This window comes from Stegostoma tigrinum, chromosome 39 (genome assembly GCF_030684315.1).
Source record: "Stegostoma tigrinum isolate sSteTig4 chromosome 39, sSteTig4.hap1, whole genome shotgun sequence".
Lineage (NCBI taxonomy): Eukaryota > Metazoa > Chordata > Chondrichthyes > Orectolobiformes > Stegostomatidae > Stegostoma > Stegostoma tigrinum.
Window position 1 is genome coordinate 17,989,752 of NC_081392.1, and position 27,670 is coordinate 18,017,421.

General features: G+C 47.8%; 1 protein-coding gene across 1 annotated transcript in view; it reads right to left on the reverse strand.

Annotated features, from left to right (window-relative positions):
* Positions 1-27,670, reverse strand: part of plekhg2 (pleckstrin homology domain containing, family G (with RhoGef domain) member 2) — a 204,142-nt gene that overhangs the window by 172,712 nt on the left and 3,760 nt on the right. Inside the window, 1 exon segment of the mRNA XM_059640959.1 lies at positions 555-629. Within this exon segment, the coding sequence (XP_059496942.1) occupies positions 555-603 (49 nt within the window). The 5' untranslated portion in view covers positions 604-629.

Genomic DNA, 27,670 nt, shown 5'->3' on the forward strand with positions numbered 1-27,670 from the left:
CAGACAAACTCTGCACAGCAAGATCGCACAGACAGCAACATTACAACACTCCCTCAGCACTGACCCTCCGACAGTGCCCACTCCCTCAGCACTGACCCTCCGACAGTGCCCACTCCCTCAGCACTGACCCTCCGACAGTGCCCGCTCCCTCAGCACTGACCCTCCGACAGTGCCCGCTCCCTCAGCACTGACCCTCCGACAGTGCCCGCTCCCTCAGCACTGACCCTCCGACAGTGCCCGCTCCCTCAGCACTGACCCTCCGACAGTGCCCGCTCCCTCAGCACTGACCCTCCGACAGTGCCCGCTTCCTCAGCACTGACCCTCCGACAGTGCCCGCTCCCTCAGCACTGACCCTCCGACAGTGCCCGCTCCCTCAGCACTGACTCTCCGACAGTGCCTGCTCCCTCAGCCCTGACCCTCCAACAGTGCTGTGGTATGTTCTCATTTCTCATGGTCAGCCTCGAAGCTGTTGCTTTAAAACCCGGCATGTTTTGAGTGCCACGAAGATAAGAGTGGGTGATTGGAACTGCCCTCTGTCCCCATAGGGAACTCACCTCGGTCGCTGTTCTGCTGTCCGCTGCTAATCTGTGCCCATTCTGGCATGGTGATCCACTCAGAGCCGAGGGAACCTGGAGGAAGAACAAGGGAAATATTCCATCAATCACTCAATTCCATTGAACCTTCAAAATATCTCTCAGCATTTTTTGTAGGAGCACCACACAAAGCTTCCTGCCTGGATGTGTCTCAGTGCGGTTTGGCCACGGCTCTTCCCTAGGACTGTACGAAACTACAGAGAGTTGTGAACAAGCCAGGCCCATCACACAAACCAACTCCCTATCCATTCACTCCATCTATACAGCCCACTGCCTCAGGAAAGCAACCAACATCATCAAAGGCCCTCCCACCCTGATCCTCCATCAGGCAGAAGATATAAAAGTTTGATTACTCGTACAAACAGATTCAAGAACAGCTTCTTCCTTGCTACTATAAGAATGTTGAATGGACCTCTCACATGTTAATGTTGATTTCTGTCCCTCTGCACCTTCTGTGCCCTGGTAACACTATATCCCGTACTCTGTTCTACTTCCCTGATACACCTTACACAGCGCAATGTGCCTGTATAACACACAAAACAACACTTTTCACTGTATCTCGGCACATGTGACATCAATCAATCATGTTGGATTTCCAACAGGAAATGGTATTATGTGATCCCTGCATTGGGAGTAGAAAGATCTCCGGTTCTGTTGTTCATGGCCAAATCAGTCATCATCTCTTCTCCTCAAATGAGGTCTTTAGCCCCTTCAGTGGGAAACAGCTTCTGAAAGATGCCACCTTTTGAAGGAGACACTAAACCGAACTGCCCTCTCAGTTCAATGTAAATGCTTGCAGAGTGACTGAAATATCAGGATAGGGACCAGGGATCAGGTTGTTAAAGGAACTGAGAGAAACACAGAGCAGATAACAGAGGGAATTTGGGCCCGTGGGGAACTTGCAGCTGCCAGGAATGGAGCGATAGAAGGTTCAGGGAGGTTCAAGAGGAAGGAATTGGAGAGGCACAGAGATTTCATCGATTTCAGGGGCGGGTGGAGGTAACAGAGATAGGGAGCAGGTGACGGGGATTGGGAGGGGGTTGCCACCAGTGATGGCGGTTGGAAACATGAATGAGAAGGTTCAAGTGAAGACGTTGTGATTATTGGAATCGTGTTCTCAGAGCAGCTGAGACAGGGATCAGCTTTGGGAGGCTCTTGTATGGTCATAAGGGCCTTGAACACCATGTCATGGAAGAGAAAGGGCGTTAGGAGAGAGGAGAGAGAGAGAAAGGTGTAGGAGGGAGGAGGGGGAAGAGAGGTGGGGGAGAGGGGGGGAGAGAGGGGGGAGAGAGAGAGGGGGAGAGAGAGGGGAGAGAGAGGGGAGAGAGAGGGGAGAGAGAGGGGAGAGAGAGGGGAGAGAGAGGGGAGAGAGAGGGGAGAGAGGGAGGAGAGAGGGAGGAGAGAGGGAGGAGAGAGGGAGGAGAGAGGGAGGAGAGAGGGAGGAGAGAGGGAGGAGAGAGGAGAAAGAGAGAGAGGTGTAGGAGAGAGGGGGGAGAGAGAGAGAGAGAGAGAGAGAGAGAGAGAGAGAGAAAGAAAAGAGAGAGGGAGGAGAGAGGAGAGAGGGGGTTTTGGAGAGAGGAAAGAGTGAGGGGTAGTGGAGAGAAGGGGGGGAGGAGAGAGGAGAGAGAGAGAGGGAGGAGAAAGTAGGGAGAGTGAGAGGGAGGAGAAAGTAGGGAGAGAGAGAGGGAGGATAGAGAGATAGGGAGGAGAGAGAGAGGAGAGAAGAGAGAGAGGGTGGATGGAGGAGAGTGAGAGATAAAAGAGGGAGAGAGAGGAGGAGGGAGGGAAAGGAAAGAGAGTAGAGAGAGAGAAAGAGAGATGGAGACCAGGGTTGACTGTAAGAGTCCAAGATAGCGTGAAAGTGAAAAAGAAAGGGACAGATGGAAGCCTGAGAGTAAGATTTGAGATCATCGAGATGACCCAGGTTATTATAGACCTGTGAGCTTTACGTCTGTTGTAGGAAAAGTTTTGGGAAGGATTGTAAGAGGTAGGATTTATAATCATCTAGCAAGCAACAATTTGATTGGAGATAGTCAACATGGATTCGTCAAGGGCAGGTCATGTCTCACAAACCTCATTGAGTTTTTTGAGAAGGTGACCAAGCATGTGGATGAAGGCAGGGCAGTTGACGTGGTGTACATAGACTTCAGTAAAGCCTTTGACAAGGTTCCACATGGTAGGCAGTTGGAGAAAATACAGAGGCATGGGATTGAGGGAGATTTAGCAGTTTGGATTAGAAACTGGCTTTCTGTAAGAAGGCATCCAGTGGTGGTCGATGGAAAATATTCAGCCTGGAGTCCAGTCACTAGTGGTGTGCCCTAAGGATCTGTTTTGGGACCACTGCTGTTTGTCATTGTTATAAATGACTTGGACGCAGGCATAGGGGGATGGGTTAGTAAGTTTGCAGATGACACTAAAGTCGGTGGAGAGGTGGACAGTGTGGAAGAATATTGCAGGTTGCAGAGAGACTTGGACATACTGCAGAATTGGGCTGAAAGGTGGCAAATGGAGTTCAATGCGGATAAATGTGAGGTGATTCACTTTGGGAGGAATAATAGGAAGGCAGAATACCGGGTCAATAGAGAGATTCTTGGTAGTGTGGATGTGCAGAAGAATCCTGGTGTCCATGTACATAGATCCCTGAAAGTTGCCGCACAGGTTGATAGTGCTGTTAAGAAGGGTTATGGTGTTTTAGGTTTTATTGGTAGAGGGATTGAGTTCCGGAGCCATGATGTCATGCTGCAACTGTACAAAACGCTAGTCCGGCCTCATTTGGAATACTGTGTGCAGTTCTGGTCACCCCATTACAGGAAGGATGTGGAAGCGTTGGAAAAGGTGCAGAGGAGATTTACCAGGATGTTGCCTGGTCTGGAGCGCAGGCCCTATGAAGAAAGGCTGAGGGACTTGGGTCTTTTCTCATTGGAGAGAAGGAGGCTAAGAGGGGATTTAATAGAGACATACAAGATGATCAGAAGATTAGGTAGGGTGGACGGTGAGAGTCTGTTTCTGAGGATGATGACTTCAGCTTGTACAAGGGGGCATAGCTGCAAATTGAGGAGTGATAGATTTAAGACAGATGTCAGAGGCAGGTTCTTTACTCAGAGAGTGGTAAGGGTGTGGAACGTCATGCCTGCCAATGTAGTTAACTCAGCCACCTCAGGGGCATTTAAACAGTCCTTGGATAAGCATATGCGTAATGATGGGATAGTGTAGGGGGAGGGGCTTAGATTAGTTCACAGGTCGGCACAACATCGAGGGCTGAAGGGCCTCTCTGCACTGTATTGTTCTATGTTCTATGAAAGGGGAAAGTAAAAAGTGAGAGAGAGATGCACAGCAAAGAGAAGCATGAGGGATGAGGAAGAGGCGAGGAGAGAAATAAGAGAGAAATAAGAAAAAGGTAAGAGAGAGAAATGGAGAGAGTGTGAGATTGAAGAAGAGTGAGATACAAGGAGGAGGACTGGTTGAGATTAAGAGAAGCAAAGACATTTAGCTGGGAAATGACAGAAAATTGACTCAGGAGCAAAAAGGAAGGAAACTGCAGTAATTGTAATGAGATCAGCCAGGTGGAACCTCATAGGATATGAGTTCCCTGATTGGGGCTATTAACCTGGTCCCATCAGGGAGCCCTGGCTGACAAACAGGAGCCTGAGAGGTTCTGCTCACTCTAAGAGCTGGCTCTGAGGGAGCTGGGTCAGTGACAAGGGCTCTCTGTGTGTGAATAAACAGTGACTCAGTGATGGGATACTGGCCTACGTGGAGTTAATTCACAAAGTCCAACCCATCATTCCCACGAATGTGTCCAGCTGCTGACCATAATGTTAAGGTACAAACAAATCAGCACAATCCGTAGAAGAATCACACTGTCCTGACAGCTAACTTGCAAAGCTTTCAATGAGACATAGTCAATATGTTACAACGCCTTCTAAAGACATTAAAGATAACAAGGTCTAGAGCTGGATGAACTGCTTGGCCTGCTGTGTTCGTCCAGTTCTACACCTTGTTATCTCAGATTCTCCAGCATCAGCCATTCTTACTATCTCTGAAATCCTTCTAAAGGCATCTTCAGTTACCCATTATTAAAGTAGAAAAGTCAAATACAAACCTATTTCCAACCTTTATTGGACTTTGCAATAAGTTGGGAACTAAATTTGTTGTTGACTGTTACTTTGTATTTCCTCCGAGAATTTGCTTAATTCATATATTACTCAGAAAACAGACATATTTCTCCCTCGAGGGGCACCTCCAATGGCTTACAATTACATTTAACCATTTCCAAATTCCTCATTATTTCTTGTCGTGAATCTCGTTAAACAGAGCAGCCACAAGGAACTCAGATCAGAACAGCGTCACTGAATGAAGACCACCACCAGACCCCCAAAACACCAGGAGCATTTTTAACTTGTAACTCAAAGATGTGTATTTTCGAAGGGGGCTGATACAAACGCAGATGTAAATTCAGCGGTTATCTGGAGAGAGACAGACCAGTGGAATGCCGCACCTATAGATGTAAAAGGAACTTCAAGCCTTGACCCTTCAAAAGTCAGGGCAGGGGGGAACAGGCCAATCAAGACAGACTGGACTGTAGGCTCTTACGGCAGCAAAGCCAACGAGAGATTAACCCCCACTCAGCAGCAAGCCTCACTCACCAGATTATGCCAAATCTACTGACACCAACTGGTACTTTACCCTTTGAAGAATACACAAGACTCATAAAGGTAGTGTCAACTCTACAGGAGGCTGCTAGTGGGACTGAGGTCCATCTGTGAGCCAGTGGGTTAAAATATTCTCAGATATACTAGCCTGGGTTCAAATGTTAGCATCCTTTGATGGTCACTGTCAGAGAACTACCCTCTAACCACACAAATAAAAACAAAACAATGTGGATACCAGAAATCAGAAACAAAATCAGAAAATTGCTGGAAACACTCAACAGTTCTGGCAGCTCTGAGGAGTCAGAAAGACAGTTAATGTTTCTGGTCCAGTGACCCTTCTTCAGAACTATCCTCTAACCACCACTGTATTGCAGGGTGGGGGGGGGGGGTGGGGGTCAGTGTAATCTCTCACTCTGAGTTCAGCAGACTGCAGGGAACAGGAACAGGGAACCTCTCTCTCACTCAGAATTCAGTTACAGTCAGAGACAAAAAAAATCAGGACAACAGAATCTTAACCCAACTGGAAAAGACTAAGTGCCTTAAAATCAACTTTTCAACAGTGTCAGTGTTGCTGATAATCGTGACTAATCGCGCGACAATCTTCAACCACTTGCTCTACAAAAATAATTCAGAGACTGAACTGTATATTCTATGTTGTGTACAGTTTTAGCCTTTTAGGATCAGCACATTCCTTGGGATCCAGGGAGAGTTAGCCAACTGGATACAACATTGGCTTGACGGTAGGAGTCAGATGGTGGTGGTGGATTATTTTTCCGATTGGAGTCCTGTAACCAGTAGCAGTCCACAGGGATTGGTGCTGGGTCCACTGTTATTTGTCATTTATGTAAATGATTTGGATGAGAATTTATGGGATATGGTTAGTACATTTGTGGATGATATGAAGATTGGTGGTGGAGTGGACAGAGAAGAAGGTTAACTGGAATGCAGTGAGATCTTAATCAACGGGGCCAGTGGACTGAGGTTTGGCAGATAGAGTTTAATTGAGATAAACATGAGGCATAGCATTTTGGTGGGTCAAACCAGGGCAGGACTTAGAGTATCAAAGGTAAGGCCCTGGAGTGTGTTACAGAACAAAGAGATCGAGGGATATAGGTTACAAAGTGTGGAGCTGGATGAACACAGCTGGCCATGCAGCATCTTAGGAGCACAAAATGAGGGATATAGGTTCACAGCTCCCTGAAAGTGGTGTCACAGGTAGACAGAGTGGTGTAAATGCTTTTTTGCCTTGTTACTTTCAGAAGTCAGAACACTGAGTATAGGAATTGGAACATTTTGTCGTAGCTGTACAAGACATTAGTGATGCCACTTTTGGAATACTGTATCCAACTCTAGTCACCCTGCTAACAGAAAGGACATTACTAAACTAGAGAGACTGCAGAAAAAAATTACTAGGATGGTATGTGGACCAGAAAGTTTGATTTGTAAGGAGAGGGTGGGGTGGGGTGCGATTTTCTTTCCTGGAGCATAGCAGACTGATGGGTGACCTTATAGAGATTATAGGCCTTATGGATAACACCATGAGAGACAGAGATAAGGTAGATATCCAACAGTTTTTCTCCAAGGTAGGGGAGTGTAAAACTAGAGGTCACCTGATGAAGGGGCAGTGCTCAAGAAGCTTGTGATTTCAAATAAACCTGTTGGACTATAAGCTGTTGTCGTGTGATTTCTGACCTGAAGGGCATAGGTTTAAGGTGAGAGGGGCAGAAAGAAATGAGTTTAGAGGGGCAACTTCTTCACACAGAGGGTGGTGCGCATCAGGAAAGGGCTGCCTGAGGGGGTGGTGGGGTGAGTAATTTTATTATTGAAGATACATTTGGACAGGTACATGGGTGGGAAGGATATGGAGGGATATGGACCAAACACAGGCAAAAAGGACTAATTTAACTGTGAAAACTGGACAGGATGGACAAGATGGGCCGAAGGGCTATTGTCTATGATTTATTGACATTTCTAATCTGAGTGAGTGTGTTGTGTTTACATGTAGTAATTGATAAACTCACTCTTTGTTAACTGAAGAGAGTCTGATTAAATTTGTGCTTTTTAGAACATAATCTCATTGGGTTCAGACAGAAAGGAATGCACACATCAAAGGAGCCTTCTTAAATTAATCTTGCTGTCACCAACCAAAGGGGCAGGTTACTAACAAAGTTTATTACTCCTCACCCAAACAGTAAGGAGTTGCAGAAACTCGTCTGGAACAGTTACAAACGGAGGAGCATAGCCCAGGGTCCACGCACAACAAAAACCATGAGGCAGCAGGGCATTCCCTGCAGATCAGTGGCAGCACTGCGCTCACTGTAACAGGCTCGAACCTTATCCAGAAACATCCGCATACAATTCCAGCAAAACAGAGGCGCACTGTCGGAGGGTCAGCGCTGAGGGAGCGCCGCGCTGTCGGAGGGTCAGCGCCGAGGGAGCGCCGCGCTGTCGGAGGGTCAGCGCCGAGGGAGAGCCGCGCTGTCGGAGGGTCAGCGCCGAGGGAGCGCCGCGCTGTCGGAGGGTCAGCGCCGAGGGAGCGCCGCGCTGTCGGAGGGTCAGGGCCGAGGGAGAGCCGCGCTGTCGGAGGGTCAGCGCCGAGGGAGCGCCGCGCTGTCGGAGGGTCAGCGCCGAGGGAGCGCCGCGCTGTCGGAGGGTCAGCGCCGAGGGAGCGCCGCGCTGTCGGAGGGTCAGCGCCAAGGGAGCGCCGCGCTGTCGGAGGGTCAGCGCTGAGGGAGCGCTGCACTGTCGGAGGGTCAGCACTGAGGGAATGGGCACTGTCCCCTCTTGCATTTGACCCAAAAGAATAATTGATATCAGTCTTGAATAGTTCATCAACTGACTATCCATGGTGCTCTGTACCTGCTGAACAAAAACGTGCATCTATATTGCACCCACAGCACGAATAATCAGGAAACTAAACATGGCATGAGTCAAAAAAGTGCAAGTGACCAAAAATCTGGTCACAGTTCATTTTTATGGGCATTTTAAAAAAGGCCTGGGTTGGAGGGGTCAGGGAGGGGAGGGAAGGGAGAGGGAGAGGGAGAGGGTGAGAGAGAGCCACATGGAGATGGAGAAAGGGACGGCGTTGAGTGACGGGGAGTATTAGGGGGCAAATTGTGGAGCTCAGGCCTCAAGTCATGGGTCTGAAGCAATGGGAATTGGGAATGCTCAAGAGGTCGGAATGGGAAAAATGCAGAATCTCCTGAGGGCTGCTGAGTCGCAGTGATTCTGAGAAGATAAATCACAGCTGGATTCCAGCTGTGAGTGAGAAAGCAAGGAATGGGATCCCAGATCCTGTTTCTCTTCTGGGACTGAAACGAGGTCGAGTCTGTTTCACAACGAGGCCCTGCTGCCACTAAAGACACTTTCGACCACATTAGGGGTTAAAACCAGGGCACAGATCAGAGAGCTGAAAGAGTTTATTAAAAACCCCTCACACTTTCTGAATGTACTCATTTTTATGGAGAGCATTCAGAGTCCAATTGGAAATCCCACACTGCTGGGAAGTTTAAACCAGTTTAAGGCTCTGATAACTACTAACAGGCTAAAGGACATCCATGTTAAACTGACAGAAAACCCCCATTGCTTCATCCAGATTTGACAATTCCTCATTTCTGGTAGACTTTTGAGAGAAATTTACGCGAAGGAATTTTTCTGATTGTCCTCTGAACATTTCCAGCCTGAATACTCCCCCAGATAAGTGGGAGTAAATCTCCCTCTCAGTCCAAGGCCCCAAATGGGATATCTCACCCACTCGGAATTCCAACCCCCCCACCCCGACTGGAATTCTGACTGAGTGTCCCATCCAAGAGTGTATCTCCTTCGTCCCCCACCAGACACCCCAGGTTAATGTCACCACCATGCGCCCCCGTCAAAGGTTTGGGGAGATTCAGGGTCTGTTCTCCCCACCCCTGGAGAATCGGAGTGCGGATGAGAGGTGGTGCAGTGGGGGGTGCGACCAATGACTTGGTCAGGCGGGGAGGGGGCTTGATCCCAGACTGATGGGAACTTCTTCACCCAGAGGGTTTCAGAATTTTTGGAAACCTTGTCTCCCCTCCTCCATTCCCCCCAATCTGGCCATCCCGGCGTTGACTACATCGAAGACAGAAATTCCTGGGAATCAAGGGACTTTTGGGGAAATCGAGGGAATTTGAGGGCATTACAAAGAACAAAGAAAATTCCAGCACAGGAACAGGCCCTTCAGCCCCGCACTGACATGCTGCCCATCACAACTAAAACCCCCTACCCTTTCAGGGACCATATCTCTCCAGTCCCATCCCATTCATGTATTTGTCAAGATGCCCTTTAAAAATCACTGCAGTATCTGCCTCCACTACCTCACCTGGCAGCGAGCTCCATGCACCCACCACCCTCTGTGTGAAAAACTTGCCTCGTACATCACCTTTAAACCTTGCCCCTCGCACCCATGGCCCCTGGGAACTGACTCTTCCACCCTGGGAAAAAGCTTCTGACTGTCCACTCTGTCCATGCCCTTCTTCATCTTGTAGACCTCTATCAGGTCGTCCTCTGTCGTTCCAGTGAGAACAACCCAAGTTTCTCCAACCTCTCCTCATAGCTACTGTCCACCATACTAGGCAACATCCTGGTAAATCTTTTCTCTACCCTCCCCAAAGCCATCACATCCTTCTGATGGTGTGGCGACCGGAATTGAACACAATATTCCAAATGCGGCCTAACTAAGGTTCTATAAAGCTGCAACATTACCTGCCAATTTTTAACCTCAATGCCCTGGCTGATGAAGGTAAGCTTGCCTTATGCCTTGTTGATGACCTTTTCTACCTGCTTTGTCACTTTCAGTGAACTGTGTACCTGTACACCCAGATCCCTCTGCCTATCTGTACATTGAGGAGATTTTGGGATAAATTGAGGGCTATCAGAATAAATCGAGGGGAACTCAGAGGGTAAGCAAGGGATTTTGGGGGTGAGTGAGGGATTTGGACATGGATTAGCCATGACCACTGGGGCAAATGTGAGTCCTGTGGGCAAGCCCTTCTACTCTACTTCAGCTCGATACAAATTAACATGTGAATTAAGAGTAGGCCATTCAGCCCTTTGAGCCCACTACAATTCGATAAGACGATGGCTCATCTGATTACTCCCACATTCCTGCCTACCTCGCTAAGGTTTCCCCCTCTAATGACCCCTAACAGGCCCATGGGGAGTCATTAATGAATCTCCCTGCAGAGCTCATCGAGTAGGAGTTACCTTGGTAACAGGAAAAGGCCTGCTCATCTGGAACACGTCACCTGAGCCCTTCGGAAAGCAGACCCAGCGCAAGTTAGCCTGAAGTGTCAATATCAACAAGGTCAGGGGGTCGATCCCAGTTCGTGCCAACATTGCTGGTTTGGAAGAAGTGTCACTTGAAATATTAACACTACTTTGAGGGCCTTCTTGTGGTATCTCTTGTGGAGATCTGAGTTCAAGTCCCATCTGCTCCAGAGATGTGTAACAACACCAATGAACTGGTAGATTAGCAAAATAGGTTACAAATAAATAAATGAGGCCCACAGATAGGTTTGCGGAACCGTTTGTCCTCGGTTGCGACTAACCTATGTATAACACACAAATCATGACTCTTGTCGTTGACCTCCTGCGTAATGACACACCCCAACATGTTTCACAGGAATCTACCATCTCAGCCTTTAAATTACCCAAGGACTCTGTTTCCTCCCCTCTTTCTAGGGGAGAATTCTGAAGACACATGACCCTTTGAGAGAAACAAAAATACGTCCTCTCTGCCTTAAATGGGTGACCCCTAGTTCTTAAACGCCAGACTCTCCCACAGGAGGAACAATCCTCTCCACATCCCACTGGCAAAGTCTTTTGTTGCAATCAAATTCCTCTTGCTCTTCTAAAGGCCAATCCAATACTGTCACCAATTTTTATAGATCTACCACAGAAAGCATCCTAGATGTGTCATGGTATGGTTTGGCAACTGCTCTTCCCAGGGCTGTACAAAACTACAGAGAGTAATAAACACAGTCCAGTCCATCATATAAACCAGGCTTCCATCCATTGACTCCATCTATACATCCCACTGCCTTGGGAAAGCAATCAACAGCATGAAAGACCCCTCCCACCCCTCTCTTCCGTTGGCAGAAGATATAAAAGTACGAACAGTTTCAAGAACTGATTCCTCCCCACTGTTATCAGACTTATGAATGGGCCTCTCATGTATCTGATTTATTGTTGTCACAAATGTCGCGATACAGTGAGAAGTATTGTTTGGTGTGCTACACAGACAGGTGGCACCATGGAAAATGCATCAGGGTAGAAGGACAGAGAGCGGAGTGCAGTGTTACAGCTGCACAGAAGGTGCAGAGAGAGACATCAGAATTAACATTTGAGAAGCCCATTTAGAACTCTGATAACAACGGGGAAGAGCTGTTCTCGAACCTGTTTGTACATGCATTCAAACTATCATAACTTCTGCCCACCGAAGAGGGTGGAAGAGAATCAAGGGTATTAGAGTTGATCTTTCTCAGCACCTTCCATGTAGCTGTAACACCATATGCTGCACTCTGTTCTAATACCCTGATGCACTTCCGTAAGGTATGATTTCAAATCATAGAATCCCTACAGCAAGGGGACATGTCATTTAAGTCTGCATTGAGTCTGCACTGACTCTCAGAAAAGTATCCCACCCAGACGCAGCCTCAGTCCCCCCTACCACACATTAACCATGGCCAATCTACTTAACCAGCTTATACAATCATAGATAACAAAGTGTGGAGCTGCATGAACACAGCTGGCCAAGCAGCATCTCAGGAGCACAAAAGCTGTCATCTCGGACTTAGACCCCCTTCATCTGTCATTGGTGTTTTCATCAAAAACGTCAGCTTTTGTGCTCCTGAGATGCTGCTTGGCCTGATGTGTTCATCCAGCTCCACACTTTGTTATCTTGGATTCTCCAGCATCTGCAGTTCCCATTATCTCTCATACAATCACAGAGTTGCACAGCACAGAAACAGACCCTTTGGTAGAACTTGTCCATGCCGACCAGATATCCTAAATTAATCCAGTCTCATTTGCCAGCATTTGGCCCATATCCCTCTAACCCCTTCCTATCCATGTCCCCATCCAGATGCCTTTTAAATGCTGTAACTGTACCAGCCCCCACCACTTCCTCTGGCAGCTCATTCCATACACGCACCATCCTCTGTGTGAAAGAGTTGGCCCTCAGGTCTCATCTTTGGGAGGAAACTCACGCGGAGAATGTGCAAACTCCACACCGACAGCTGCCTAAGGCTGGGATCGAACCTGGGTCCCTGGCGCTGTAAGGCAGCAGGGCTAACCTCTGAACCACCAGGTCACACACAAAACAATACTTTTCACTGCATTTGGTACACATGACAACAATAAATCAAATCAAATCAATGACTCACTTAACCTGAACCAGTTGACAAAGGTGTTCTGAGGAAGAGTCACTTGGCCCGAAACTCTGATTTCTCTCCACAGATGCTACCAGGACCTGCTGAGCTTTGTCGGGCAATTTCTGATTTTTTGTCCCAGGAGACAAGGCCTCAATTTAAGGCCGATTCTCACTATAACACTGTCCTGTTGCCCCAGAATGCAGCTTTAAGAGACTGTCTGTCGTTGCAACTGCCTGCAGCTGTATCCCATTAAAAGTTGCTAAAATGAACAGCAAGACAAGGGGAGGCAAGGGGAAGACAGAAATGTCGGTCGGCAAATTGCTGCAGCTGAAACATGACATCTCTACCGGCTGTCAGCAGCCAAATTGTTTCAAAACAAATAAATGTTTGTGGTTAAATGAGCTCACTCCTCAAGTATTGATGCAGAAAAGTGCAGGGAGGATTCACCGGCCTCCTCAATCCCCCACCCCCCACATCTCCCTCCCCCACCCCATGCCACACGCCGTTTCAGTGCGAAAACTTCTCCTCTCTCCTTCCTGCACTCTTTAGCTTACAGACTGGTCACTACACGGTGGGGATAGCGATCTGAGAGCAAGTTCAAATCCCACCAAAGTAGTAGCGTGTGAATTTGAGATCACTTCCCACAACTGCGTGAGTCAGCAAACCGTAACAAAAACAACCAAAAAACATCAGTCCTCGATCAAACCAAAGCCATTAGATTGACAAACAAGCCTTCATCTGGTTCACAGGATAACACGGTGTGGAGCTGGGTGAACACAGCAGGCCAAGCAGCATCAGAGGAGCAGGAAGGCTGATGTTTCAGGCCCAGATCCTTCAGGCAAAGCACCCTCCTGACTTTACCTGCTCAGCCATTTTACGTGACTCCAGTCAGACATCAATGTAAGACCATAACATGCAAGAGCAGATGTAGGCCATTCAGCCCATTAAATCTGCTCTGCTATTCAATAAAGCTATGGCTGATCTGAACATCCTCAACTCCACTTTCCTGCCTTTTCCCCCATAACCCTTGATTCCCCCTTCCTGATTCGAACTCTGTCTATCTCAGCCTTGAATATACTGAATGGCCCAGGCTCAACTGCCTCTCTGCAGTAAAGGATTCCCCAGATTCCCTCGACTTGGAGAGAAGAGGTTGCTCCTCACCTCTGTTCTAAATGTGTAACTGCTTACTCCGAGAGGATTCCCTCTGGTCCGAGACTCTCCCCCAAGATGGAACAACTTCTCCATGTCTCCCTCATCACATCACCAAACAATCTTGTCTGTCTCAATAAGGTCATCTCACATTCTCCTAGACTCCAACAAGTACAGGCCCTCCCTGCTCAAACTCTCCTCATCGGACAGTCCCTCCACACCCAGGATCAGCTGAGTGAGCTTCTCGGAACTGCTTCGAGTCTACCTCTCCTTAGATACAGTGCCCCCAAAATCGATCACAGCATCCCAGCTGCGGCCTGTGTAGTTTGCATATGGTCTCAACAAACTGCCCTCAACAGGGTATCATTACTGTGGGGGTATTTTCCACATGGTGTTCGACCCGGTGCCAAATCAAACAGTGACTGAGTAATAAAAACATTCAATTCAGTTTTAAAACTGAGCCCGTTGAAGTTTCTCCCGAAGACAGCGGATGAGTCTTTCATTTTTTTTGGAAACTTTGTAAAACCTTCCAAGAGACCTGAGTGTCACTTTCAAGACCAGCTCATCCCTAATTGCCCCTTGAATTCAGTAGTTGGCTCAGCCTTTTCAGAGGGCAGTCAAGATACAGCCACTTTGCTGTGGGCCTGGAGTCACATGTAGGCCAGACCAGGTTTGGATGGCAGATTTCCCTCCCTAGAGGGCATTAGTGAACCAGATGGGGTTTTTACAACGGTTGATGACGGTTCCCCTGGTCACAATCTGAGATGGGAATCTTTATAGTTATTTTCTAATCATCCTGTTGCAAGATGTTATGGCACATCTGGAACGAATGGGACTTGAAACTGGGTCTCCTGGCTTAAAAGAGGGGACACTGCAACTGTCCCACCTAGGAATAGCTTTACACTCAGATTTACTAATTGAACTCAAATGCAGGGAGGGATGCAAACTCAAATCCTCATTAACGGGGTCTCTGGTGGTTCACTAGTCCAATGGATTACTAGCCCGGTGGATCACTAGCCCAGAGATTTACTAGTTCTGGCAGATTACTAGTCTGGTGGATCACTAGTCCAGTGGATCGCTAGTCCAGCAGATTACTAGTTCATGGATCACTAATTCTGGTGGATTACTCGTTTGGTGGATTACTAGCTCTGGCGGATTACTAGACCAGTGATCTTTAGAATTGTCTCCCCTCAATACAGTCACAAAGGGCTTGGGAGCCTTCTCAGATTAGTTTTACATAAACAGCAACTTACTGTCCAAACTGACTCCTAAACGATAGCCTCTCTGGAGAGAGGAGTCATAACTCTGGCATGGACCAGTTGGACCGTCGGGCCTTTTTTCTGAGCTGTATGACTCTATGGCTCTAGCAGTCAGTGAGAGATGGCATATTCCATGGAGAGCAGAAAGGGACAGGTGCCAAAGTTAGAAAGCAGATTCTCAGTCAATCTCACCCAACAGAATAGGTGCAGAAGGAGGTTTACCAGGGTGCTGCTTGGGTTAGAGCTACGAGAGCTATAAAGTCGGGCTAGAAAAACTCGGGTCATTTTCTCTGGAGCGGTGGAGGATGAAAGAGACCTGAAGTCTATAAAATTGTGAGATGCATTGATAGGGCTAACAGTCTTTTTCCCCAGAGTGGGAATGTCTAATACCAGGGAGCATGTATTTAAGGTGAGGGGGGAAAGTTCAAAGGAGACGCGAGGGGCTTTTTTTTTACACAGAGGGTGGTAGGAGTGTGGAACACGCTGCCAGGGGTGGCGGTGGAGGCAGATAGAACTGGAGCATTTAAGGGGCTTTTAGATAAGCACATGAATATGCAAGGAACGGAGGGATTGGGACGATGGGCATGAGTTTAATTTGATATTGTATTCAGCACAGCATTATGGGCTGAAGGGCCCATTCCTGTGTTATACTGTTCCACGTTTTATGTGAGAGAATAAAATACACTTCGGTTTTGTTCACCCTGTTTCTACAGTTTAATTTATAGTTTGAGAAATGTGCATGGTCTACATGGGGCAGTAAACGAGAAAATTACAGGAAATATCTTGTTCCCCCTTACCCCAGGTATAGTGTTACACTGAAGAATTTGCTGATACAATTTCCCTGCTGCAACATTCGTCTTTGAGTTAAAACCAGCTTTCCGTTCTCATTCCTCATGCCCCTGAGGAATCTCAGTGGGCTGTACATTACAGTCACACAATTAGCACAGGCTGAGACAACCAGCAGCTATACAGTTTCCTCGCGCTGGGAAAGAATCTGAGAGGCGATTTTACAAACTATTGCATTACACTTTGGGGATTTGCAAAGGTAAATATTAAATCAAATTGTGTGGGGAGAGTGCAAGAGGAAAAGAAACACATGGATGGGCACTTGCAATTCTCTTCTTAATTTCTTTCTTTCCTTCCAACCATTGTGGATGGGCTATTTTCTGAAATTTTTATCTCTATTTTTAGGCTTTTTCCCTCTATTTTATCAAACTTCCTCCCTCTATTTTATCAAACTTCCTCCCTCTATTCTGTAAAACTTCCTCCATTTCATCAAACTTCCTCCCTCTATTTCATCAAACTTCCTCCCTCCGTTTCATCAAACTTCCTCCCTCCGTTTCATCAAACTTCCTCCCTCTGTTTCATCAAACTTCCTCCCTCTGTTTCATCAAACTTCCTCCCTCTATTTTATCAAGCTTCCTCCCTCTATTTTATCAAGCTTCCTCCCTCTATTTTATGAAACTTCCTCCCTCTATTTTATCAAACTTCTTCCCTCTATTTTATGAAACTTCCTCCCTCTATTTTATCAAACTTCCTCCCTCCATTTCATCAAACTTACTCCCTCTATTTTATCAAACTTCCTCCCTCTATTTCATCAAACTTCCTCCATTTCATCAAACTTCCTCCCTCTATTTCATCAAACTTCCTCCCTCTATTTCATCAAACTTCCTCCCTCTGTTTCATCAAACTTCCTCCCTCTGTTTCATCAAACTTCCTCCCTCTATTTTATCAAACTTCCTCCCTCTATTTTATCAAGCTTCTTCCCTCTATTTTATGAAACTTCCTCTGTCTATTTTATCAAACTTCCTCCCTCCATTTCATCAAACTTCCTCCCTCTATTTTATCAAACTTCCTCCCTCTATTTCATCAAACTTCCTCCATTTCATCAAACTTCCTCCCTCTATTTCATCAAACTTCCTCCCTCTATTTTATCAAGCTTCTTCCCTCTATTTTATGAAACTTCCTCCGTCTATTTTATCAAACTTCCTCCCTCCATTTCATCAAACTTCCTCCCTCTATTTTATCAAACTTCCTCCCTCTATTTCATCAAACTTCCTCCATTTCATCAAACTTCCTCCCTCTGTTTCATCAAACTTCCTCCCTCTATTTTATCAAACTTCCTCCCTCTATTTTATCAAGCTTCTTCCCTCTATTTTATGAAACTTCCTCCCTCTATTTTATCAAACTTCCTCCCTCCATTTCATCAAACTTACTCCCTCTATTTTATCAAACTTCCTCCCTCTATTTCATCAAACTTCCTCCATTTCATCAAACTTCCTCCCTCTATTTCATCAAACTTCCTCCCTCTATTTCATCAAACTTCCTCCCTCTGTTTCATCAAACTTCCTCCCTCTATTTTATCAAGCTTCTTCCCTCTATTTTATGAAACTTCCTCTGTCTATTTTATCAAACTTCCTCCCTCCATTTCATCAAACTTCCTCCCTCTATTTTATCAAACTTCCTCCCTCTATTTCATCAAACTTCCTCCATTTCATCAAACTTCCTCCCTCTATTTCATCAAACTTCCTCCCTCTATTTTATCAAGCTTCTTCCCTCTATTTTATGAAACTTCCTCCGTCTATTTTATCAAACTTCCTCCCTCCATTTCATCAAACTTCCTCCCTCTATTTCATCAAACTTCCTCCATTTCATCAAACTTCCTCCCTCTATTTCATCAAACTTCCTCCATTTCATCAAACTTCCTCCCTCTATTTCATCAAACTTCCTCCCACTATTTCATCAAACTTCCTCCCTCTATTTCATCAAACTTCCTCCCTCCATTTCATCAAACTTCCTCCCTCTATTTTATCAAACTTCCTCCCTCTATTTCATCAAACTTCCTCCATTTCATCAAACTTCCTCCCTCTGTTTCATCAAACTTCCTCCCTCTATTTTATCAAACTTCCTCCCTCTATTTTATCAAGCTTCTTCCCTCTATTTTATGAAACTTCCTCCCTCTATTTTATCAAACTTCCTCCCTCCATTTCATCAAACTTACTCCCTCTATTTTATCAAACTTCCTCCCTCTATTTCATCAAACTTCCTCCATTTCATCAAACTTCCTCCCTCTATTTCATCAAACTTCCTCCCTCTATTTCATCAAACTTCCTCCCTCTGTTTCATCAAACTTCCTCCCTCTGTTTCATCAAACTTCCTCCCTCTATTTTATCAAGCTTCTTCCCTCTATTTTATGAAACTTCCTCTGTCTATTTTATCAAACTTCCTCCCTCCATTTCATCAAACTTCCTCCCTCTATTTTATCAAACTTCCTCCCTCTATTTCATCAAACTTCCTCCATTTCATCAAACTTCCTCCCTCTATTTCATCAAACTTCCTCCCTCTATTTTATCAAGCTTCTTCCCTCTATTTTATGAAACTTCCTCCGTCTATTTTATCAAACTTCCTCCCTCCATTTCATCAAACTTCCTCCCTCTATTTTATCAAACTTCCTCCCTCTATTTCATCAAACTTCCTCCATTTCATCAAACTTCCTCCCTCTATTTCATCAAACTTCCTCCCTCTATTTCATCAAACTTCCTCCCTCTATTTCATCAAACTTCTTCCCTCTATTTTATCAAACTTCCTCCCTCTATTTTATCAAATTTCCTCCCTCTATTTTATGAAACTTCTTCCCTCTATTTTATGAAACTTCCTCCCTCTATTTCATCAAGCTTCTTCCCTCTATTTTATGAAACCTTTTCTCTTTACTTTTTTAAACTTCTTCTCTCTTTATTTGTCTGATTTATGCCTATGATTTTCTTCTTTTGAACGTCTGTAATGCTGGACTTGTCCTTTATTTTCGAACAACTGTTTCCCCTAAGAATTTGTGCAAGAATCTGTACCTGAGGTATGTTTGTACGAAGATAGCACCATAAGTGAGGCTTGTGCAGTTTTCAAGATAGTAGGAACTGCCGATGCTGGAGAATCTGAGATAACAAGGTGTAGAGCTGGATGAACACAGCAGGCCAAGCAGCATCAGAGGAGCAGGAAAGCTGAACTTTCAGGCCTAGACCCTTCTTCTGAAAATTCAGACCCTTTCTGAAGAAGGGTCTAGGCCCAAAACGACAGCCTTCCTGCTCCTCTGATGCTGCTTGGCCTGCTGTGTTCACCCAGCTCCACACCTTGTTATCTCAGATTCTCCAGCATCTGCAGTTCCTACTGTCTCTGATACAAAAACAGAAGTCCAAGCAGCATCAGAGGACCAGGAAAGCTGACATTTCAGGCCTTCTGGAGAAGGGTCTAGGCCCAAAACGACAGCTTTCCTGCTCCTCTGATGCTGCTTGGCCTGCTGTGCACATCGAGCTCTACATTTTGTTATCCTTGTACAGTTTTCACTGCACTCATGTGAATACATCTGACATTGATTCAGTTCAAACACCAGGACATGGGAAAGTGGGATTAGTGTGGGTGGGTTATCACAGACTTGACGGGCTGAAGGGTTTCTTCTGTGCTGTTTAACTCTTTGAATGAAGGGTCACCCTCACTAAAGCTAACATGTTTTCAGAAACATTCCTCAATAGTTACACAAAACACTTAAAGGAAGGATTCTCAAACAGATACAGCCCTGAGACATTGTGCTACAGAAAACACCCCTTCAGCCAAGTCAGTCCATCACCAGTCATTAACAACTCAGAGGAAAGAAGTGAATGTACTCTCGCTAAATTTGCAGACAACACAAAAGCAGGTGGGAAAGGCAGGTAACGAGAGAGACACAAACAGTTTACAGAGAGATAGTGACAGAGAGGTAAGTACATAGGCAAATGGAATATAATGGGGGAAAATGCATTTTAGAGGGGAGAACAAAAGAACAGAATATTATTTAAATGGAGACAAAGAGCAGAGAGCTGCAACATGAAGGGACCTGGGTTGGGGGGGGGTGGGGGGTTGGTGCTTGTCCATATTTAAGACTGAGATTGACAGATTTTTTTGCCAGTCGGAGAATCAATATTTACATCGAACAGACAGGAAGTGAACTTGCGGAATGTGGGATCAGCCATGATCCTACTGAATGGCCAAGCAGGTCTGAGGGGCTGAATGGCCTGCTCCTATTCCTTTTCCTTATAGTCTTACAGAATATGGGGATTAGCAGCTGGAGAAGGTCATCCAGCCAGATTAGGGCAGACCTTCAATACAATTGCCACACACTGTCCCTGTATCTCTCTATCTGCAATATCCCGAAACCTATCAACACTCAATGACAGACCCTCCACAGCCTTTGGGTAAGAGATTTCTAAAGATTCACCATTCCCTGAGCAAAGACATTTCAGTCCTACACAGCTAATCCCTTTTACTCTGAGAATGACCTGGGATCTCAGTGGGGGCAGAGGTGGGGGGGGGGGGGGTCTCCCTGTTGGAATGGAAGAGGCCCATGTGTTCTTGGGAAGGATTAATGGCACGGGACGAATGGGACATCTTCAGATCATGATCTAGCAAGAGAAACCTCGATGAAACATGGAATTGGCCAAAGCGAGGTTTGGAACAAAATACTCCCATTTATAAAATGCAGGGGATAAATACAAATGAAAACACATTGGAACAGGGACATCCTCATTCATTAAGAAAACTCAGAAACTCTGATGAAGAGGATCAAAGCTACAGTGTGAGGTGGGAAGACAAGGGGTAACATAAACGCAGTCCATCATTCTCTGTTGAGATGTTGAGGGGGATAATCTCCCTTTTTGAAAGTGTCTATTGAATCTGCAACTGCTATCCCCTCAGACAGCTCGTTCCAGATCACATCAGCACATGGAACAGAATCGATGGACCTCAGCAATCTTGTGGTTCCTTTACAAATAGCCATAAATGACATACTGAACTGTGGGAAAGAGACGTGGAGTGTTTTACACATTTTTAAAGAGGATTTCCATTAGTACACAGGTATAATGGCTGAAGGAAGACAGGGTTTAACTCAGCTATGTTAGCCTTGCTGGAAATGAGGACAGTGATAGAATTATTCTTATTTATTTCACTTTCACCTGCTGTAAGGGAGCCTCTGGGTGGGCCCAGCATTTATTGTCTGTCCCTATTTGCCCCTCAGGAAGGTGGGGGTGAGCTGCCTCCTTGAACCGCTGCAGTCCACGTGCTGTGGGTTGACCCACAATGCCCCTTAGGGAAGAAATTCCAGGATTTTGACCCAGCGACACTGAAGGAACGGCGATATATTTCCAAGTCAATATGGTGAGTGACTCGGAAGGGAACTTACAGGGGATGGTGTTCCATGTATCTGCTGCCCTTACCCTTCCTGATGGAAGTTGGTCGTGGGTTTGGAAGGTGCTGCCTGAGGATCTTTGGTGAATCTCTGCAGCGTGACTTGTAGACGGTACACACTGCTATGACTGAGCGTCGGTGGGGGCGTGAGTGGGATGTTTGTGGATGTGGTGCCAATCAAGCGGGGGCTGCTTTGACCTGGATGGTGTCGAGCTTCTTGAGTATTGTTGGAGCTGTCCCCATCCAGGGGCAAGTGGGGAGTATTCCATCCCACTCCTGACTTATGCCTTGTAGATGGTGGGACAGGCTTTGGGGAGACAGGACGGGAGTTACTCGCTGCAGGATTCCCAGCCTCTGAGCTGCTCTTGTTGCCGCTGTATTTTTATGGCCAGTCGGTTCAGTTTCTGGTCAATGATAACCCCCAGGATGCTGGTGGTGGAGGAGTCAATGATGGTAATGCCATTGAACATCGAGCTGTGTTGGTTAGATTGTCTCTTATTGGAGATAGCCATAGCCTGGCATTTGTGCGGGTCAAATATCTCTGGCCACTGGTCAGCCGAGCCTGGGTATTGTCCAGATCTTGTTGCATTGCTTCAGTATCTGAGTCGCCGCGAATGGTGCTGAACATCGTGCAACATCAGCGAACTTCCCCATTTCTGACCTAATGATGGAGGGAAGGTCATTGATGAAGCAGCTGAAGGTGGTTGGGCCTAGGACCCTCCGCTGAGGGACTCCTGCAGAGATGCCCCGGAGCTGAGTGGAGAATGGAACACAATCAGCCGAGACCTGATTGAACGGGGGAAGCAGCTGATGGGGCTGAATGGCCTTCTCCTCTCCCAAACCCCCGAGTTTCCATCAACAAACACTCACAAATCTAACGAGGGAAATAGATTTCTGACTCTCGTCACTTGGAGCAGGATGTGACGGAGAGATGAAGAAATAATTTAGCAGTTTCTAAATCTGTCTGTGTGGAAAATACAGAGAGAAAATGGAGATAAAAGAGATCAGGCTGGAAATCGAATGAAACCCAGCGAATGAAACGGTTCAGATTAATTGGTTCGAAGAAAGTATCGCAGATCAAATGGTGAGTGAGCAGTGGGAGTGATTTAAATCGATTCCAACAAACAGCTCCAGTCATTCACCAAAGGAAGGGTTTCTATCGAGAGGGAGAGTGTGTGAAAGGAGATAGAGGGAGAGAGGGAGGGAGAGTGTGTGGAGGGAAAGAGATGGAGGGAGGGAGAGGGAGGGAGAGGGAGGGGGGAGCGTGTGAAGGGAGATAGACGGAGAGAGGGACAGAGAGATAGACGGGGCGAGGGAGGGAGAGATGGGGAGCAAGGGAGGGAGAGATGGGGAGCAAGGGAGGGAGAGATGGGGAGCAAGGGAGGGAGAGATGGGGAGAGGGGAAGAGAGGGAGAGAGGGAGGGAGAGAGGAAGGCAAAGATGGGGAGAGAGAGAGGGAAAGATTTGGAGAAAGGGAGGGAGAGATGGGGAGGAAAGGGGGGAGAGATGGGGAGGAAAGGAGGGAGAGATGGGGAGGAAAGGAAGGAGAGATGGGGAGCGAGAGACGGAGAGATGGGGAAAGTGGGACAGAGGGGGAGATGGAGGGAGAGATGGGGAGGGAGGGAGAGATGAGGAGGGAAGGACGGAGGGAAGGAGAGAGGAAGGCAAAGATGGGGAGAGAGAGAGGGAGATATGTGGAGAAAGGGAGGGAGAGATGAGGAGGGAAGGAGAGATGAGGAGGAAGGGAGGGAGAGATGGGGAGCAGGGGACAGAGAGAGGGAGAATTGTGGAAAGGTCTCAGTTGCTTAATGTCTCCGAGTTTGGAATTCTCCTCCTCAGATGGGAATGGTGAGGCATGTTTCTGATCGATGTGGGAATCGAGGGGGATGGGGTCAGGCGGGAAAGTGGATTCGGGGCTGGTTACCTGAGCGAATGGTAGCAGAGACTCGATGGGCTGAAGGGCCTATTTGCGCTCTGGGTTCTTGATTTCTCTTTTCAAAATGAAATTGATGGTCTGGTGATGTCATTTCACGAGGATCCACATCCCAGAATGCACAGGGCACAGACCATTCACACATTACCCACCCCCTCTGTTTCTGCACCTTCCGCCTCTCTCAGGTTTGACCTCAGGACCCATTCCATGTGGGGGTTGGGGGCTGGTGGTACAGTGGGCACTAGCAGTGGCTCATGGGGATCCAGTGAAAAAAAACAGCCCGAAGTTGCCTGATCCCATTCCCATGGGGAGAGGATCCAACAGTGCAGCACTCCCTCAGCACTGACCCTCCGACAGTGCCCACTCCCTCAGCACTGACCCTCCGACAGTGCCCACTCCCTCAGCACTGACCCTCCGACAGTGCCCACTCCCTCAGCACTGACCCTCCGACAGTGCGGCACTCCCTCAGCACTGACCCTCCGACAGTGCGGCGCTCCCTCAGCACTGACCCTCAGCACTCATAGAGCGTTCTTTCTGAGGGAGCGCCACACTGTCAGAGGGTCAGTGCTGAGGGAGTGCCGCACTGTCAGAGGGTCGGTGCTGAGGGAGTGCCGCACTGTCAGAGGGTCAGTGCTGAGGGAGTGGGCACTGTCAGAGGGTCGGTGCTGAGGGAGTGCCGCACTGTCAGAGGGTCGGTGCTGAGGGAGTGGGCACTGTCAGAGGGTCAGCGCTGAGGGAGCGGGCACTGTCAGAGGGTCAGTGCTGAGGGAGCGCCGCACTGTCGGAGGGTCGGTGCTGAGGGAGTGCCGCACTGTCAGAGGGTCAGTGCTGAGGGAGCGGGCACTGTCGGAGGGTCAGTGCTGAGGGAGTGCTGCACTGTCGGAGGATCAGTGCTGAGGGAGTGCCGCACTGTCGGAGGGTCAGTGCTGAGGGAGCGCTGCACTGTCAGAGGGTCAGTGCTGAGGGAGTGCCGCACTGTCGGAGGGTCAGTGCAGAGGGAGCGGGCACTGTCGGAGGGTCAGTGCTGAGGGAGCGCCGCACTGTCAGAGGGTCAGTGCTGAGGGAGTGGGCACTGTCGGAGGGTCAGTGCTGAGGGAGCGCTGCACTGTCGGAGGGTCGGTGCTGAGGGAGCGGGCACTATCGGAGGGTCAGTGCTGAGGGAGTGGGCACTGTCGGAGGGTCGGTGCTGAGGGAGCGCCGCACTGTCGGAGGGTCAGTGATCTGATGTACAGAGATGTTGAGGGATTGCTGTAGTCTCTGGTAGTGTGTGAACAATTTGAAAGTGCGTCTCACTCCGAGTGCGAGTTTGTCTAACTCCTCTCCTATTTGGTGACCAGCGGCACTGTCAGGCTGGGCCCGACAATAGCTCCATCAAGAACTCCAACTAATACTGACCCAGGGAGAATGGAAGGTTCTGGAATACACCAGGGATCTGTGCGCAGTGTGTATTTTCCAATTTGGGCAAACACATTGTGTGATTGGCTCCAGTGAGCCAATTTTAGTTTGGGAGGGAAATGGAGGGAAAATTCAGCCAAAACTGTTGCACTGAATGAGTCAATCCCCTAGTTGATCAGCCGAATGGTGGCCAACTTGGGAAGGGTTTGCCAATTGATATCCCTACAACTGATAGTCTTGTGGGGAGAGGGTGAAAGGTCGAACTAGAGCACATTCTACATTGGGTTGCCAGGGGCTGGATGGCAGCCGACAGCTCTCTCCAGGGTAGCGGGATCTAAAACTAGAGGGCATGGGCTTATGGTGAGTGGAGCGAGATACAAAAGGGTGCAGAGGGGTAACATTTTTCACAGAGGGGGTGGTGCATGTCTGGGATGGGCTGCCAGAGACTGCTACAATTTCATTGTTTAAGAAACATTTGGACAGATAAATGGATGGGAAGAGTAAGGAGAGATGTGGTCCATACGCAGGCAAATGGGACTAGATTAACTATGAAAATTGGGCAGGATGGACAAGATGGGCCGAAGAGCTTACGCAGATCTCTCTGATTCCATGACATTTTCCTGGAGGTTTTGTCATGTGATGATAGAATCTCTACGTGTGGAAACAGGCCCTTCGGCCCAACCAGTCCACACTAACTCTCAGAGCACCCACCCAAACCCATCCCCCTATAACCCACCTAAAATACACACCCCTGGACACTAAGGGACAATTTCCCATGGCCAACCCACCCTAACCTGCACATCCTTTGGACTGCAGGAGGAAACTGGAGCCCCCAGAGGAAATCCACACAGACAGTCGCCTGAGGGTGGAATCGAACCGCGGCCCCCCGTGCTGCGAGGCAGCAGTGCGAACCACTGAGCCACCGTGCCATCCCAAAGCTTTGAACTAATCCCTCTCTCACATGCTGCTGCCCATTGGGCACCCACAAGATCATCCTCAGGGATCATCACTTTGCTGAAACAGAACAGAAACAGAGAGGATCCTTCCTCACTCACGTTCTCCCCTGTCAGCCAAACAGGTGACATTCTTCCATCTCAATCACCAACTCTACCATCAAAACAGGAAACTTCCAAATTTAAAGATGAAGCCAGTACAATGCTCCACCCGCAGCGGTTTTATCCCTCCAAACCTTCAAATCCCATTGACTCCAGGCCTCCCATGCCAGGGAAAGGCACAGGGAGTGGGATGATAACAAAAACTTAAGTTTATATGGCGCCTCTGATGTGGCAAATGGTCCAGGGGTGAAATTATGCCAGAGCGCCAGGGTCCGCGAGGGTCAGGTCACCAAAAGCTCAGGCGAGGAAGGTCAGTTTGAGCGAGATTCCCAAACAAGGAGAGGCTGCGCTGGGATGGGACGCTGCGGTTTTGGGCCCCAGGGGTGTCTTTGGTCAATGGGAGATTGAAATCGGGGAGGGTCAAGTAGCCAGGATTCAGTGGTCTTGCTCAGGCAAGTTATTGGACGCTGCAGAAATAACGAGGAGCAAAGCCTAGTGAGTGGGTTTGGTGAAGCTACTCAATGTAACTGATGCTGCTTGTCACTGTTAGAGCCGCAGCATCTGAATGCTGCCTGAAAATCAAACCCACCTCTCACAAAACAGGCCCTGGGAGAAACAGGAGGTTTGGACATTCAGGTGATCCCAAAATCATGAAGAAAATTCATTACAGGCATCAACGCCATTGTTAACATGAAGGGAAATTAAGGGTAAACAAGGAGGTGTTTACAATATGGACACAGAATGAATTCAGTGAGTTATTTGGGTTAGAAGCATAGAGTCATATCGCACCGAAACAGACCCTTTGGCCCCACGTTGACCGGGTTCCCAAACTAGTCGAGTCCCACCGGCCTGCGCTTGGGCCATATCCCCCCCACCAAACCCTTCCTATCCACGTCCTTAAACATTGCAACTACACCCACATCCACCACTTCCTACGGTCCATTATGCACATGACCCACTAATCTTTGCTAAAACTGAAATGAACCACTCTGTGTAAAAAAAGTTGCCCCTCGTGTACTTTCTAATCTCTTTGCCCTCTCACCTAAAAAGAATGCCTCCTAGTTTTGAATCTCCCCCCCTCCATGCTAGGGAAAAGACCCTTATCCATGCCCCTCATGTTTTCATAAACTGTTAATATCACCCTGCACCTCCCATGCCCCAGTGAAAAGAAATCCCAGTATATCCAATCACTGGGAATCAGGATCCTCTGATTGTCAACGTTCGAGCCAATGGGAACAGTTTCTCCCTCTTTACTTCTCTCCAGACCCCTCACAATTGCAAATCCCTGGATCAAATCCCTTCCCACACAAGTTAAACAATCCCATTCTATAACAAAGGTTCCTCATCCGCGGAATCATGCTTGTCAATCCCTCTGATGTCATCACAGAATCCCTACGGTGAGGAAAGCAGGCCCTTCTGCCCATCAAGCCCACACCGACCCACCAAAGTGCACCCCACCCAGACCCAGCCCACCTACACTAACCCTGCATTTCCCACCCTGGATGCTCCAGGGCAATTCCCCGTGGCCAATCCCACCTTCACCTGCACATCTTTGGGCTGTGGGGGGAATCCCACGCAGACACGGGGAAAATGTGCAAACTCCACACAGGCAGTCGCCCGAGGCTGGAATCGAACCCGGGTCCTTGGTGCTAAGGGGCTGAGTGTCAAACAGCCCTGACCTACAGCATCCCTCACTGCTCCTGTTGAGGCCAAATCAGGCTCTTCTTTAGAAATTCCCTTTGGGCAGGTAAGGATTGCTCTTATAGACACACCTCCATCCATCTCGTACAGGACATTAGATACTTTCAAATCAACTAACGTGACCACACAGCCTTTGGAGCTGGTAGGGCTTGAGCCCAGGCCTCCAGGCTCAGAGGTAGCGACACTACAGACCCAATTGGAAGAGACTATTCTGGTCCCAGGTGTTGCCGCCGGGTAACTGCGGCTGCACCTTTGTTAAAGGACAGCTGTGACCCACTATTCTCTGTAGAGACACCCTTCACATTGTCCAACTCAACGTTGCAAAATGT